General features: G+C 50.3%; 3 protein-coding genes across 3 annotated transcripts; 2 read left to right on the plus strand and 1 right to left on the minus strand.

Annotated features, from left to right (window-relative positions):
• Positions 1–189: 189 nt before the first annotated feature.
• On the plus strand, positions 190–1,205 carry KVR01_004167 (uncharacterized protein; the record flags this gene model as incomplete). The annotated part of the gene is made up of 2 exons (XM_044785288.1): positions 190–360; positions 465–1,205. 2 exons carry the CDS (start codon positions 190–192, stop codon positions 1,203–1,205), a joined length of 912 nt encoding a protein of 303 aa, XP_044646331.1.
• A 292-nt stretch (positions 1,206–1,497) lies between these two features.
• KVR01_004717 (U2 snRNP complex subunit RSE1) lies at positions 1,498–5,565 on the minus strand (the record flags this gene model as incomplete). Its single annotated transcript, XM_044781930.1, has 4 exons — positions 1,498–1,524; positions 1,593–2,880; positions 3,075–5,154; positions 5,322–5,565. The coding sequence occupies 4 exons, from the start codon at positions 5,563–5,565 to the stop codon at positions 1,498–1,500; spliced, it is 3,639 nt and encodes a 1,212-aa protein (XP_044646881.1).
• Positions 5,566–5,869: 304 nt separating this feature from the next.
• KVR01_004361 (uncharacterized protein) lies at positions 5,870–7,719 on the plus strand. Its single transcript, XM_044788425.1, has 2 exons — positions 5,870–7,475; positions 7,538–7,719. Exons 1-2 carry the CDS (start codon positions 5,983–5,985, stop codon positions 7,566–7,568), a joined length of 1,524 nt encoding a protein of 507 aa, XP_044646525.1. The 5' UTR covers positions 5,870–5,982; the 3' UTR covers positions 7,569–7,719.
• The last annotated feature ends 5,656 nt before the right edge of the window (positions 7,720–13,375 follow it).

Here is a 13,375-nt window from a genome sequence, read left to right on the forward strand (position 1 = left end):
CCGCCTCGGCCGCCCATCATCCGCAGCACTATCGATAAGACACATCGAGAACGTCACCTCGCCGCCACCTTCCGGCATCATTCCCGCTCACAACTAACCGCAGTCACGGCCACCATTTTTGACGATTCTTGTGCGTTGAGTTTCTAGGAAATCCTCTGGTATTTTCTGCATTGGTCCCCCATCCCCAGCATGAAGATCCCCCTCTCAGTAATCCTGCCGGGTGAGACATCCGAGGCGTGCTGCACGTGCGCCACGGTGCTCTCGGAAGTCCCCAGATACTCGCCCCAGACGGAGAAGCCGTACCCGGCTGATAGGAGGCTGGGCTGTTGCCCGAGGGTGATTTGTGGGCGGTGTATCCACGTGAGTTTTCTCCAGCCTATACACAAATACACACCCAGCAGGGAGGGCTGCGATCTCCTCCTCTCCAGAAAACCAGGCTGGCTGACAGCGTGCACCCCGACCAGGAAAACGCCCGCTTCGCCACGTACTGCCCCTATTGCCAGGTCGCCAGCGAGGCGTCCTCCAACCCCCTCCCACAAGGCCTCCGCGAGCCACCCTCATACGACACCGCCACATCCCAGACGAGCACCACCACCACCACCAACCCGAGGACGACAGACACGCCGGGCGGCAGCGCCGACGACGCGCCGCCGCCGCCGTACAAGCCCTCCCCACACCCACACCACCAAGACGCAGAAAAGCCCAAGTCCTCCGACACCCCCCCGCCCCCAGACACCCTCCACTTCATCCACCCAACAGAAGACAGCATCCCCTCCCTCTCGCTGCGCTACGGCGTCCCCGCGCCGGTGCTGCGGCGCCACAACAACCTCACCTCAGACCACCTCCTCTCGGCGCGGCGCACCCTGCTGGTCCCGGGGTCGCACTACCCGTCGGGCGTGTCGCTGTCGCCGCGGCCCGTGGGCGGCGAGGCCGAGGAGGCGCGCAAGGCGCGCATCCGGCGGTGGATGGTCGCGTGCAAGTGCGCGTCCTACGACGTCGCCGAGCTGTACCTCGCGCAGGCGGGCGGCGACCTCGGCGCGGCCGTCGAGCGGTACCTCGCCGATGAGGAGTGGGAGAGGGCGAACCCGCTCGAGTCGGGGCCGAGGGCCAAGGGCAAGGGCAAGGGGAGGGCGGGGCCGAGCTTTGGCGGTGGGGGCACCTGGGCTGCGCAGGCTGCGTTTCTGAAGCGGCAGGGGCAGTCGTGATTTTGGAGGGACATTTGACGCCGGTGGGGCGGGGGGGGGGGGCATTAGAGCGAGTGGGCTAGAAGCTGTGTAAGATGTTTGTCGAGCAAGCCAGACTTTCATGTTGATTTCTGCTTTTACCCATGGTTGGTATATCAAGTGTATCCTGCACCAGACGCCCGGCAGAAGAACCCCCCCCCCATCTCACCAAGCCACTTGTATGTGTGTATATACAGATCGCATACCTTGAAGCAAATCATTAGATGCTATCGCCACCCTATTCCACAACGCCTTGTCATACATATTAACCACTCTAGAAGGCAGAGCGTGTGCGGATATCCTGTACCGTCTTGTTAGCACTGGCCTTGAACTGAGTGGAAACATAAACTCGAGACAAATTGCACTCACCGAAAGCTTTCGTTCGACCTCCCGGACCGAGCGGTCCAGCTCTCCCGCGATCATCAGCTTCTTGTCGTTCGGAAGCAAAGAGTACCTCTCGCAAAGGTCGCCATCAATCACGCCCTTGACGGGGGCATAGTAGCCACGGTACATGAGGTGGTCACGCCCAGCGAGCGGCGCATCCTCGGCCCTCATGTGTTGCTCCAGACTCTGGAAGAAGTCCACGTCCTCCCTGCTGACAAACGGAATGAATACACCGATGGTGCCTTGAATGCCACCCCATAGCAGAACCTCTTGGCCACCGACCACGAGGCTCGTCTTGGTGATGCTGGTGGGCAGGTCTTGCGTGTAGAAGTGCGCCATGAGGTCCACTCTGTGAGGCGTGGCATGAAGGTACGGCCGTGCGTGGGTAAGGTGCACCTCTGACCCCGGCTCATCAGCCTCCAGACTCGCCTTCTCGGGACATCGGAGGATCCAGACATTGCCAAACTTGTCGGTACCAGCCACCGACTCATAGTCGACCATAGTGGTTGAGGTTACCCATCGGTTGACAGTGTCGGACACAAACGGTATTAACTTGTTCGTCTCCGACTTGTACACGACATACGTCACACCTTGCTGCACGTCACTGACGACAATGCGGTTGCCTTGGGCCTGGAGAGACACGATAAGGTTGGGTGTGACTTCAGCCTGCGATTTTCTCAGCAGCTGCCGCAGACCAAGATCGTAGATTCGCAGTGTTGTGCCGATGCCGGCCAGTAGTCTGCCCTGGAATGGCAGCAGGGCCATCGGAGGCTCTTCTATCTTGGTCTTGTGAATGAACTCCAGTTCCCTTCCGTTCTCCTGGAATCGATAAACGTGGATGTAGCCCTCGGTGAACTGGCGCGGGTCGAGAATCAGGTCCTTGGCTGTACCTACGATCAGGAAGCTTTCGCCATCCTGGCTTGCGAAGGGTACCACAGCTACGCTCACTGCTGCCTCGTTGCCCTCCAGATCAACCCTGTATGTAACACCGGGTTCGTCTGAAGCTGGATCAACCACATTGATGCACGATGCCCATCGTCCACGGCCTTTGGGGTATCCGAAGTCTTCTGGGGCGAGGACCGTTGAGTCGCCATTAACGACACCTGGATCCGCCAGGAGTTGCTGTCTCAACTCGGGGGGCAACGTGTTATTGTCGGCCTCGATGGTGTAGAAGTAAGGCTGATCGGGGTGTTTGACCAGCTTTCTGGGTGTGTAAGTAAGCGGTATCGACTTCTGAATCAGGTTTTCACTGAGCTTCTCGATCGAGAAGATTCTGCTGCGTCGTCAGTATGCTTGCGACAAAGATAGCAATAGTAAACAAAATCTCAGGCATCATGGGTTTCGTCAGAAGGAACAATTGAAATCTAAAAAAGATTACAAGGCCTCATAGCCAGAAAAGGCAGTCGGTATCCCTTTTATCATCATGAAATTCCCAGGGGCGTTGTTGTAAAAATGGAGAGTACTGACCGCAGGTAGTTGGCGTGGATGCCTACTATGCCCTCCACGCATTGCTCACTGTTGAAACTCCAGCCCCATTCCAGCTCAGGATAATCGAGAGGCGTCATCATAAAGCTTCGAGTAAGAGGATCGGCATAACCAAGCCATGACCGGGAGCTGAGGGCAAGAACGCAGACCGACCCTTGGCAGGTCACCTGGAACAACCGCACGGATTTGATGCCCAGGAACTTCTGTCGAGTGTCTGTCAGGTCGCCCGTGATCTCATCCAGAACCGTTCGCAGGTAGACGCCCGAATGCAGACCGATGTGTAAGTAGAGCGTCGACCCTCCAGTAGCCGAATCCTCCATCGCCATGATAGACAAGGACGATGGAGCTGCAGACAGCGCCTGGACGGACTTGTTCTCCAACGTAGAGTCAGGGTCTAGACTGAGCACACGGACTGTGCGGTCGTCACAGCCTACGGCCAAGAAGGAGCTCCTCTGCCGGCCCTCAGGGACCTCACCGAGACTCAGACAAGTCACTGTCCCGAACATTTCTTTCTTCTCATCGTACTCAGCCAGCGACCCATCCTCGTCCATCTCGAAGTAGACGATTTCGCCCGAGCTGAGGGCGATGGCGACTTGTCTGGAATTCGTGGTTGCGGCTACAATGGATCTGTGCTGAGGTGCACTCCACTCGTTCACCCGGCCGCTCCGAATGTGCCTTATTCCTTTCGGATGCACCTGAATGAGACCGTCATCTCCGAGTTGTTGAACAGCGAGAGTCGGGACCGAGTCCAAAAAGCCAGTATCGCTGACTTGTTCGACAGTCTCGCCGATGCTGAGCACCAGCGTGCTGTTTGTGAAGGACAAGATAATGTACGCGTCGAACTGGTCGTCGCTCTGCAGCTTTGTGGTCCAGACGGCAGATGGCGTACCAGGAAGCTCCGATGCCACGATTTCATTAACCTCGAGGCCGTGTTTGAGCGTGCGGAATGTGCTGCGTGCGCCATTTCCGCTCACGGCGTAAATTTGTGGCGCGTCGTCTTCTGTGAGGTTCGCAACCTTGCAGTCCAGCAGCGGATTCATCGAGTTGACACCCTCAACGAGAGCCAAGTTCTCGTTCGGGCGGGGGTGGAAATAGGCCGGCTCGTAGGCGGTCTGCGGGTCGGTGGGGAAGTTGTCACTGGTGAACTCGAGCTCCTCGTCGTCATCACCAAGCTTTTCGAACTGATAGAACTGGTGGTTTCCGAATTCGCTCGCGACAAACAGAAACCCACTCTTCAGGATGCACAGACTGGATGCGACCGGAACAGTGTCGAAATATTTGATCTTCAAGCGCTCAACTTCGCCAGTCGGGTTGCCCTCAGCGTCCTCGACCATGTCAATGGTGACCTTGAACAGGTCTCCATCTTCGGTCTGGAGGAGGAAGAAGAAAAGACCGGCACTGTTCTTGAGCTTGTGCATGACTCCTGCCACAATGCAACGCTTGCGCTGGGGGTCCTCAGTTGCGCCCCTCCGCCGTGGGATGGGTACCCTGAAAGCCTCCTGGTTGGAGTGCCTATAGGTGACATTCTCTTCTCCGCAGACAAGTACACCCGATGGGCCGTCGTTGCCTCCCGGGACCTGGAACAGCAGGCTCGAGGTGGGGTCGACAGGCTCCGACCACTTGCGAACCACGTGGTTCAGCCCCAGGTCGAGCTCATAGTACACCAGCTGCGTCTCCGCCTCGCGAGCAGCCTGGCCTGAAGAGTCCTGGTCGGCTTCCATATATTCGGTCTCGAGTGCGGCAAAGACGGGGTTCGCATAGCCGACATCGAGGGCGACGAGGGAGAAAACCAGCACGCCAGGCTTGTGCGCCTCCAGGGGGGAGGAAATGGTGAGCTCTGCCTGGGAGTTTCGGTTCAGGACGTAGACGAGCTTGTTCTTCTCGACGGACGCAATCAAGCAAGCCCTGCCCTTGGGGTCTGCTGCGAGAAACTGGCCTGGGATGACACGGCGGATGCCCGACTTTCCAAAGGTCTCGAGGTGAATCCGCGTGAACCTGTTCTGGGAGGGCTGGTACTCGACGATGGCAATTCTACCAGAGTCGGTGGCTAGGATGATGTAGTCTGCGACCGTTGTCAGCAATGGCCTGGAAGGTGAGACGGGCCCTCCGTACCAAGACAGACTCAGCCCGATCAGGTTGGGACTGGCGATGGATCTGGCAGGTCGGCTTTAAATCACTAAGAGCCCACGCTTGAGGAGGGGAGGTGGGTTGCGAAGAGGATTAGCTTACCTTTGTTGCTTCCTGCCAGGCGGAAGGCGGCGACGGACCTGATGATGCCAAAGACATCGTGGGAGAGCAGCGTGATGACCTTGCCCTGGGTGGGGTCGGGCCGCAGAAGGGAGAGACGCGAGCCAGAGGCCGTGATGATCTGCTGCTCCTTGGTGCCCGAGAACTGGCCGAGGATGGCCTGGGTGATTGTTGACGGCGGCTGGATGGTCAGGGAGTAGAGAAACATGTTGGAGGTGGTCGCCATCCTGACTTCTAGGTCGCAGACGGCCTGCGCAGAGCCCTCATGGGTCTATTGACACTGACGATGGGCGGGTGGTCGGACTCGCGCGTGTTGAGGGGGTGAGGTGGGTGAGGTGGGTTGTTGGTGAAGCTCGAAGCTCCAGTTTGTTGTTGCCTGTCCGAGGCGCGACGAGACAAGGCGAGGTCAAGAGCTCCCGTTCACGTCCAGCTCAGAGAAAAAAATGCTAAGTACTGCTGCGCCACCTTTTGAGTCCAAGCTTCAGCCACACCTACCCCAAGCGGGTTCCCCAAATCATGAGCTCACTATTCTCCTACCTCACTTCATTCGCGTTCAATGTTGCCTTTTCGAGAGGCTTGAGGATATAAATCTCTCTTTTGCTCAGCACCCATAGGGACACCTGCTCCCACCAATTGATCTGCGATGGCACCTTCAATTGAGTCGGCAGCACGCGCTGCGCTGAGCACCATGTGCCGGCAATGCGCTCGAACCACAGCGAAGCGATGGGCTCCTCGGGTGACAGCATCGACGACAACCACACGGACAGCACACACGGGAAAGCCTGCAAGGCCAGCACGGCGGGTGGTGGGAACCTCGAGGCCAGATGCGACCACGCGGTCCTCGTCGAGCTTTGCCACGGCCTTTGGCTTCAAGAACGAGGCCGAGGGCGATGCCAGCGCCTCCAAGAACCAAGTCCTCACCGAGGACAACCTCTTCCACTCCTACACCGACTCGCCCATCCCCGAGATCCGACAGCGCGCCGCCTTCATGCGCCAGCATGCCTACTGCCCCTGCCCAGAGCACCGCCCAGCCCGACTCTCCGAGAGCGGCACGCCCCTGCGCCAGGACGCCGAGACGGCGCAGCTGCCGCCGGCGCACGTCAACTTCGAGTGCCCGGACTGCGGCGTGCCCGTATACTGCAGCAAGGAGCACTGGATGGCCGACTACGAGGCGCACCTGGAGGTGTGCGACACGCTGAGGCAGATCAACGAGGACGACCACGACCTGCGGTCCGGCAGGTTCTTCCCCGAGTTCCAGTACGCGGGCCCGCAGCTCGAGGAGGCCATGGTCAACATGACCAACTGGGACACCTTCCTGTACACGAGGAACTTCGAGGCCATCAACTCGGACCGCAGCATGCGCCAGGCCACGAGGCTGCTCACCTACCCCGTGACCGTCGGCAGCATCCTGCACGAGCTCAGCCCCCACACCCTGCGCGCCGGCGGCCAGCTGACCCCCGAGGGCCTCAAGAGCTTCAGCGCCCTGCGCTACACCCTGCACCCGCCCAGGACCGGCGGCGGCACCGAGGTCAAGAACCTGCGCCTCGAGGCCCCGCCCGTCCGCCTCTTCGTCCTCGGCGCCCGCGCCGAGTCGTCCCTCCCGCGCGACGCCTGGGCCCAGCTCGCCCACCTCTTCCCGCGCTCCAGCTTCCACCTGGTCTTCATCGGCCCCGAGGCCATGGCCAACCGCGACGACGAGTTCCCGCTCCCCGAGAGGACGCCTAGCAACCCCTTCGGCGCCATCGTCGAGAGGCCATGGCAGAACATGAAGATCAGCACCATCGTCGACTACTACCACACCATCCACAAGACCGGCCACTTCTACCCTTACGACCCCTACTTTGACTGTTTCGTGCTCTTCCACCCGGGCCTCGGCCACCCCGCCAGCTCGCACGAGTGGGCCGAGACCATCCCCATGCTGCTGGAGACAAAGGCGCCCATCATCGTGACCGGCTACACGCAGTACGACATGGAGAGGGATATCGAGTGGGTCAACAAGACCGCCGCTGGCGAGTTCGACCTGTTGCTGAAGCCGGGCGAGAACATCTTCAGGAGTCTCAGGTGGGATCTCAACGATATGGACCCCCAGGATGTCACTTGTGGCAACTGGGGGGTCTGGGCCTTCCGTGGAAAGAGGTATGCTCCTTGTGCTCACCATGCATTAATCAGAAAACGCGCGATGCTAACATATCGAACAGATACGAGACAACGACGAAAGACGTAGAGTAAAACTTGCGTAATTCACTTCGGCGAGCCATCGTGGGGGGCCAGCCCAGGGTGGGAAGGTTCGGAATATGTACCACTTATAGTGTATATTGCTTGTACATAAGCCATGGCATACAAATCCCATATCACAGCTCGGCGCTGACTGCCTGTTTGGCAAGCCCTGGCCCAACTGCCCAGCCCACAGTTCCTGACTGCATCTCTGCGAGCCGAGTAGCACCCTACGGCAGCGAACTAGAGAGCAAACCCCAGTCTCCTTCCTCGCCATGCTTGATGTAGCGACCGAGATCTTGATGGCTGTTTATGTGCACTTAGAGATCATGCATACTTCACGGCCTTCCAAGTGGTTTCGTTTCTAATCCCAATACCTATCATTCGGCTACCTGATCACTCAATACGCCTTGACCAAGTGCGATAATACGCCACTTGACGTGCTCCCCGAGTCTATCAGCAGAAAGTACAAACTCCGCTCGGGTCTTCGCTACGTGATCACAGCATCTATTCCCCCAGATTCGCATCGCACAAGTGTAGATAATAGTCCTGGAGGCTGCAGGTTGTTTGTACCTACGTATGTGCGTAGCGCTGGCCAGTCACCCATTTCAGCCCCCAGCCCGCTACATATGTACACACATCACTGTGTCAAGGTGCTAATACCGCTTGTAATCTCTCATACCATTATTTTGGTTTCGAAATGGCCCGTGGACTTTATCATTTTGATAATTCCAAAACCCAGTCATATTCCATACTAGAGACGCAGCGTACAGGTTTCTGACGCCGTGTTAGTTAGGTATATGTTCTGGGCGGCTGGCTGGCCAAGTCGACCCCGGAGGATTTATCCACATCTGGAGTCTCTCAGGTAGACACTGCCGGCAGATTACGTCTGGTGCAGATTGAGGAAGGCCACATGCTGAGGTATAGACGGGCAAGTGGGTGGGTGTCCTACAGCAAGATTTTAGTCTAATGCCGAAGTGATCTCGTCCCTGACTACACCAAGCGTTGGCATACGATGTTGTGGGGTTCAAAGAACTTACAGCGTGTCCATTGCATTCAGGATGCTGTTTACTGGTCGCATTTCTGCAACAAGAGCTTGTTACGCGCCCTGATGCCTATGCAATGTGCCATATCGACATCAGGAGCCGGAACCCATCCTGTGCAGGTCACTCATGGCACGTTCCAAGATTGCCTGACGTAGATGCCTTCGGCCTCTGTGCGGCTCCCTGACTCTCCCCCCGCTGCGCTGGCGATGACAAGAGGGCACCCTGAATTGGCAGCTTGGATGACATAATCTCATATCGCATTGTCACTGCTGTCTTGTCATACTTACTTGTGACTCGCTGTGATGCCAGTGTGTTGCTTTGATGTAGTTGTCTTGGGTGTGTTGGTAACTTTCAGATTAAATCTGGTCATTCATACTTTTCCTGTCGGTTGGCCTTCTTCACGTACGTGTAGAGAGACAGGTCAGAGTGGTGTGTGTTGGATGCTTAGGGTGCTTGCAAACGCTGTGCAGAAGCACCTACCTAGGTATTGATGTAGGTGTCTACGGCTAACTACCTAAATAAGCAGACAAAGCACTGCCAACAGCCAGCATTTCCCTTATCAAAGAGTTTTGAAGTGACTTCAGGAAGGAGTCTGCTGTCACTCATCGAAATAAGCCACTCATATCAATAGTTGGCCATCATATGTTCTTCCGTCATACAAAGATTGAACGCACGAGTCCTCGTTGGTGCCGGTCGGCATGGAATCAACTGCATCAACTACAGTGACTCAGTCCCTTCTTTGGCACTATATAAATCTCGTCTACTTGAGCCCAGAGACCTGATCAGGCCCTAACTCCTGCACAGCTAATCAACTTCAAGAAGAACACCAAGACTAACAACTTGAACGACATTTCGAGAAGCAAAAAGCAAGCCGAGGCCCTCAGCACAAACAACAAAAAGAAACAACTGACAACCGGTTATCGTTGTTCCCATACATAAGCAAAGCCTCCCTCAGACTTTGCTTGCCGCAGGAAATTTGAGCAGAAGCTGAACAGCTATTCACGTAAAGCTGTGGTGAAACGTTGAAAAGCACGAGGATTTACGATGCCATCTCATGGATCTTCCTCCAAGAACTGGAACTGGACCAATGCCCAAAACTGCTACATCACAGAGTCTGAGTATTCGAACAATTCGGACAATAATCAACAGCTGATAGAGGCTTTTGATCACAAAGACTTTCGGTTTTCGCGTGCCTGGATTTGCTTTTACCAGGAGAATTTTGATGTAAGAACCAACCATGTTTTCTTAAAGTTCGACTTCAAGCCCTGCCCCCGTCATCCCTGGCGCGGCGTCACACTTAAGGCCAATGAAAATCAAAACGGGGCCGATCCAAGACAGCCAGTGACTCCCGCAAAGATATATCTGCGCTTGGAGAAATACGAAGGGCCACCCACTGAGAGTATGAAACTTTGCGTCGAGATCACGACAAGTTTCGACCGGACAAATGACGGCACAAGACTTGGTCCCTTTATCGGAAGGCTTTCAGAAGGAGGATTGCTCAACTTTGGCTTCGGAACAAAAATAGTTAACGACTTGGAGGGGTTTGTTGGCTGCAGAGACTTTGTGTAAGTATTGTTCCGGCCGCAACCCAGATTCTTGGCCCTAAATACATATCAAGAGATCGGGATATCCCTTCCAGAAATCCAGCTAATTGTTTGGGATCAATTTCAAGCGCCCAAGTTCTATTCGTTCTGGAGGCAGATTTCCGCATTCGTCGGCCCGTGAAATCCTGGGATCGACAAGTATGGATAAAGAAGGACGGTGGATTGAAGAAATACTCGGGTATCACAGACATCTTCGCTGCCCTGGCAATCTTTTGCGAACAAATGGAGGGTCCTAATAATCGGGAAGTCACTGTCATTTCAGCATCTGCAGTCGATATGGGATTCTTTTTGGGCTGGCCTGTCGGGCAGCGCCGAATGACTGAAGATGGATACCCTTACAGGGTATATGAGCTCGGCTCAACGTCTACACCGGCTGAACCACCAGTGAAGGGACACGGAGGTCAGGGAGGAGGGCATGGAGGAGGTTCCAGAGGAGGGTACGGAAAAGGGTACGGAGGAGTGTATGGAGGGGAATATGGAGGAGCGGGAAGCTCATCAGCTGGACATTTTGGTTATTGAGGATGAAGTCAGTAGAGTCGTGCAGAAGGACAAGGCAACTACGCAGGACTAAATTTTTGGTACATGGTGTTAGGAAATCATTTTCCATGTGGCATAGAATTTCGGATAGGTGCATTGGGAATGACATTATGCGCAGTCTCTCTTTAATCAGGTCTCTACTGCCACCAGACATAGATTCTAATTAATGCCATGTCACTACTTTTTATTAATGAATAAGTCAACCCAAACTCAGTCTAGCTAGTTTCGCTTCTATTCCGTACCTGTCCGAGGACATACATGGTGCTTTCATACTGTGGTAAACGCTCAAGAAACAGCGTTTAAAAAAACCATACAATGTCAATAACAGTGGTAAAAGATACGGTAGGTGCGCGTGGCCTCAACCTTGTGGTGCAGATAGGGAGCTATGTGATCTCGAGAGGAAGAACACTGTCTTGACATTTGTACAAAAAGACATGAATGCAGTAGTCCACAATATGACATACCTACACTTGTTTGCATTCCATGGTGCTAAAGTATGCTAGTAATGTGTAAATATTATTATTAAGATAATATATTATATTTATTATATAAATATAAGCTTAGTATAATTAAAAATAATATTAAAAAGGTTTTTTTTAATATTTTAAAACTCTTTTATATTAAACTTAAAGTTTTATTAATATAATAATTACTTTAAAGTATAATTAAATAATAATAAAACTAAATAATTAATTAAATTATAAAACCTGAAATTATAATTCTAAATAAGTTAGTTTAATAATTAATTAAATAAAACTAATAAATCTTTTAATTATTTATTATAAGTATTAAGTTATAAAAGTCTTTTAATTATATTTATATTTTAAACTTATTATATTTTTAAAGTTAAAATAATATTTATTAAAATAAAAGTTTTTAAATATATAATCTTATATACTTTTATTAATTCTATATAATTAATACGTTTTATTATTATTTTCTACTTATTATATTAAATAAACTAATCTTTTAATAAACTAAATATTATATAAAATACTAATAATATTTAATATTTAATATTTTTATTAAAATATATTTTATTTCATTAAAGTTTATTTTTATTTTTATTATTAAACTCTTTATAATAAATTAAATTAAATTAAAATAATAGTTAATTAAATAAATTAATATTAATAATATATTAATTTAAATATTAAATATTAATTATAAAATAAACTTATTATTAATTTTATAACTTTTATTTTAAAATTTAATTTATATTTAAAATTATCTTTTATATTATAATAAATAATATTTTATATTAAAGTTATATTTTAATATTTTTATAAAATAATAACTTATAAGTTTTATTTATATTAAATTAAACTTTACTATTAACTTTAAATTAATTTTAATAATATTTATAATTAATTAAACTTTCTATTAGATATACTTTTATATAAAATAAATATTTAAATAAATAAAGAATTTTAAATTTAAATAAAAGTTTATAAAATTAATATTAATTAAATATAAATAAGTTACATTTAAATTCTATTATAAAATAAATAAAATATTAATTTAATATTTATTAATATATTTAATAATATAATAATAAATTATAAGTTTTATATTTAAGTTTTTATATAATTTTATTATTATTTTATATATTTAATCTTTATATTTAAAAGTATTATTAAATAATAAATAATAAATATTAATTATAAGTAAATACGTACTAAAGCTTTCTATATATTTTATTTAAAAATAAAAAGTAAACTTAATATTATAGCTAGTACTCATGACAGCAACACGCCGGAGTCATTCACGGCGCTTCTCATTGCTCCAAGCTCTAGGTCATTCATTTTGCACGTAGAATCCTTCGTAAATTGCTTCTTAGCATGTTTAAGAAGCTAATGTTAATTAGTGTGTACTATAATGGTGGGAACGGATGCAAAATCTTTTTCTATAGAGTTTCAACCTTATACAGATTGGATCAGATGTCGGGATAGCTGTATCATGAAAAACTAAAAGCAAAAGATTATGACTTGCCAGGTCTTAGTTTGACACTCATCCCAGGTTTCGCCCAAAATACAGCAGATTTGAAGTTGGGTCTAACATCCTAATCACGATCTTGCCGCTTCAGCTGAGTATTGGAATGACATATGAGTTTCACGGGGAGCATGCGCATCATCCCATAGGAAAACCTATTTCGTTTCCGCCAGCGCCCCGCATTGATTGATTCCAGTCGGTCATGATACTACCTAGCCCCTGCCTATATAGTTCTCGAGGCTCTTGTCGAATGGTTGACAGGCTTGTATCTCGTCTGCAGAAAACCAAGGATCGTCCACAGACAATTTCAGCTATATTTCAGGCAAATAGGAGCTCTGTTTCAAGAAATTCGAGTCCCTGTGATGTATTGTCCATTGTGAAACGCCAACGGTGGTCTGTTCTCACGTATCAGCACTCGAATATGGCTTGCAGATAAATACACATACTAACCCCTTCAATAATAAAACGAACATTAACCAAACCCGGGGTCAGATGTTTCCCGAACATCTTCAATGTTGAAGATGCTCCCATTCCGAGGCAATACTTGGCACAACGCCGGAGATGTTGGTGAGCGAAAGTCATGGACTATTCATGCCTGGCAGTTTCCTTCAAATTGTGAGATTATTCTCGGAATTGTCAGACT

Source organism: Diaporthe batatas, assembly GCF_019321695.1.
Source record: "Diaporthe batatas strain CRI 302-4 chromosome Unknown Contig00004, whole genome shotgun sequence".
NCBI lineage: Eukaryota > Fungi > Ascomycota > Sordariomycetes > Diaporthales > Diaporthaceae > Diaporthe > Diaporthe batatas.

Bases quoted from the DNA above. Each gene is read 5' to 3' on its own strand.
- KVR01_004361 (XM_044788425.1), top strand. From the start codon at position 5,983: ATGGCACCTTCAATTGAGTCGGCAGCACGCGCTGCGCTGAGCACCATG. The intron at 7,476-7,537 runs GTATGCTCCTTG...CATATCGAACAG, and splicing joins TGGGCCTTCCGTGGAAAGAG to ATACGAGACAACGACGAAAG.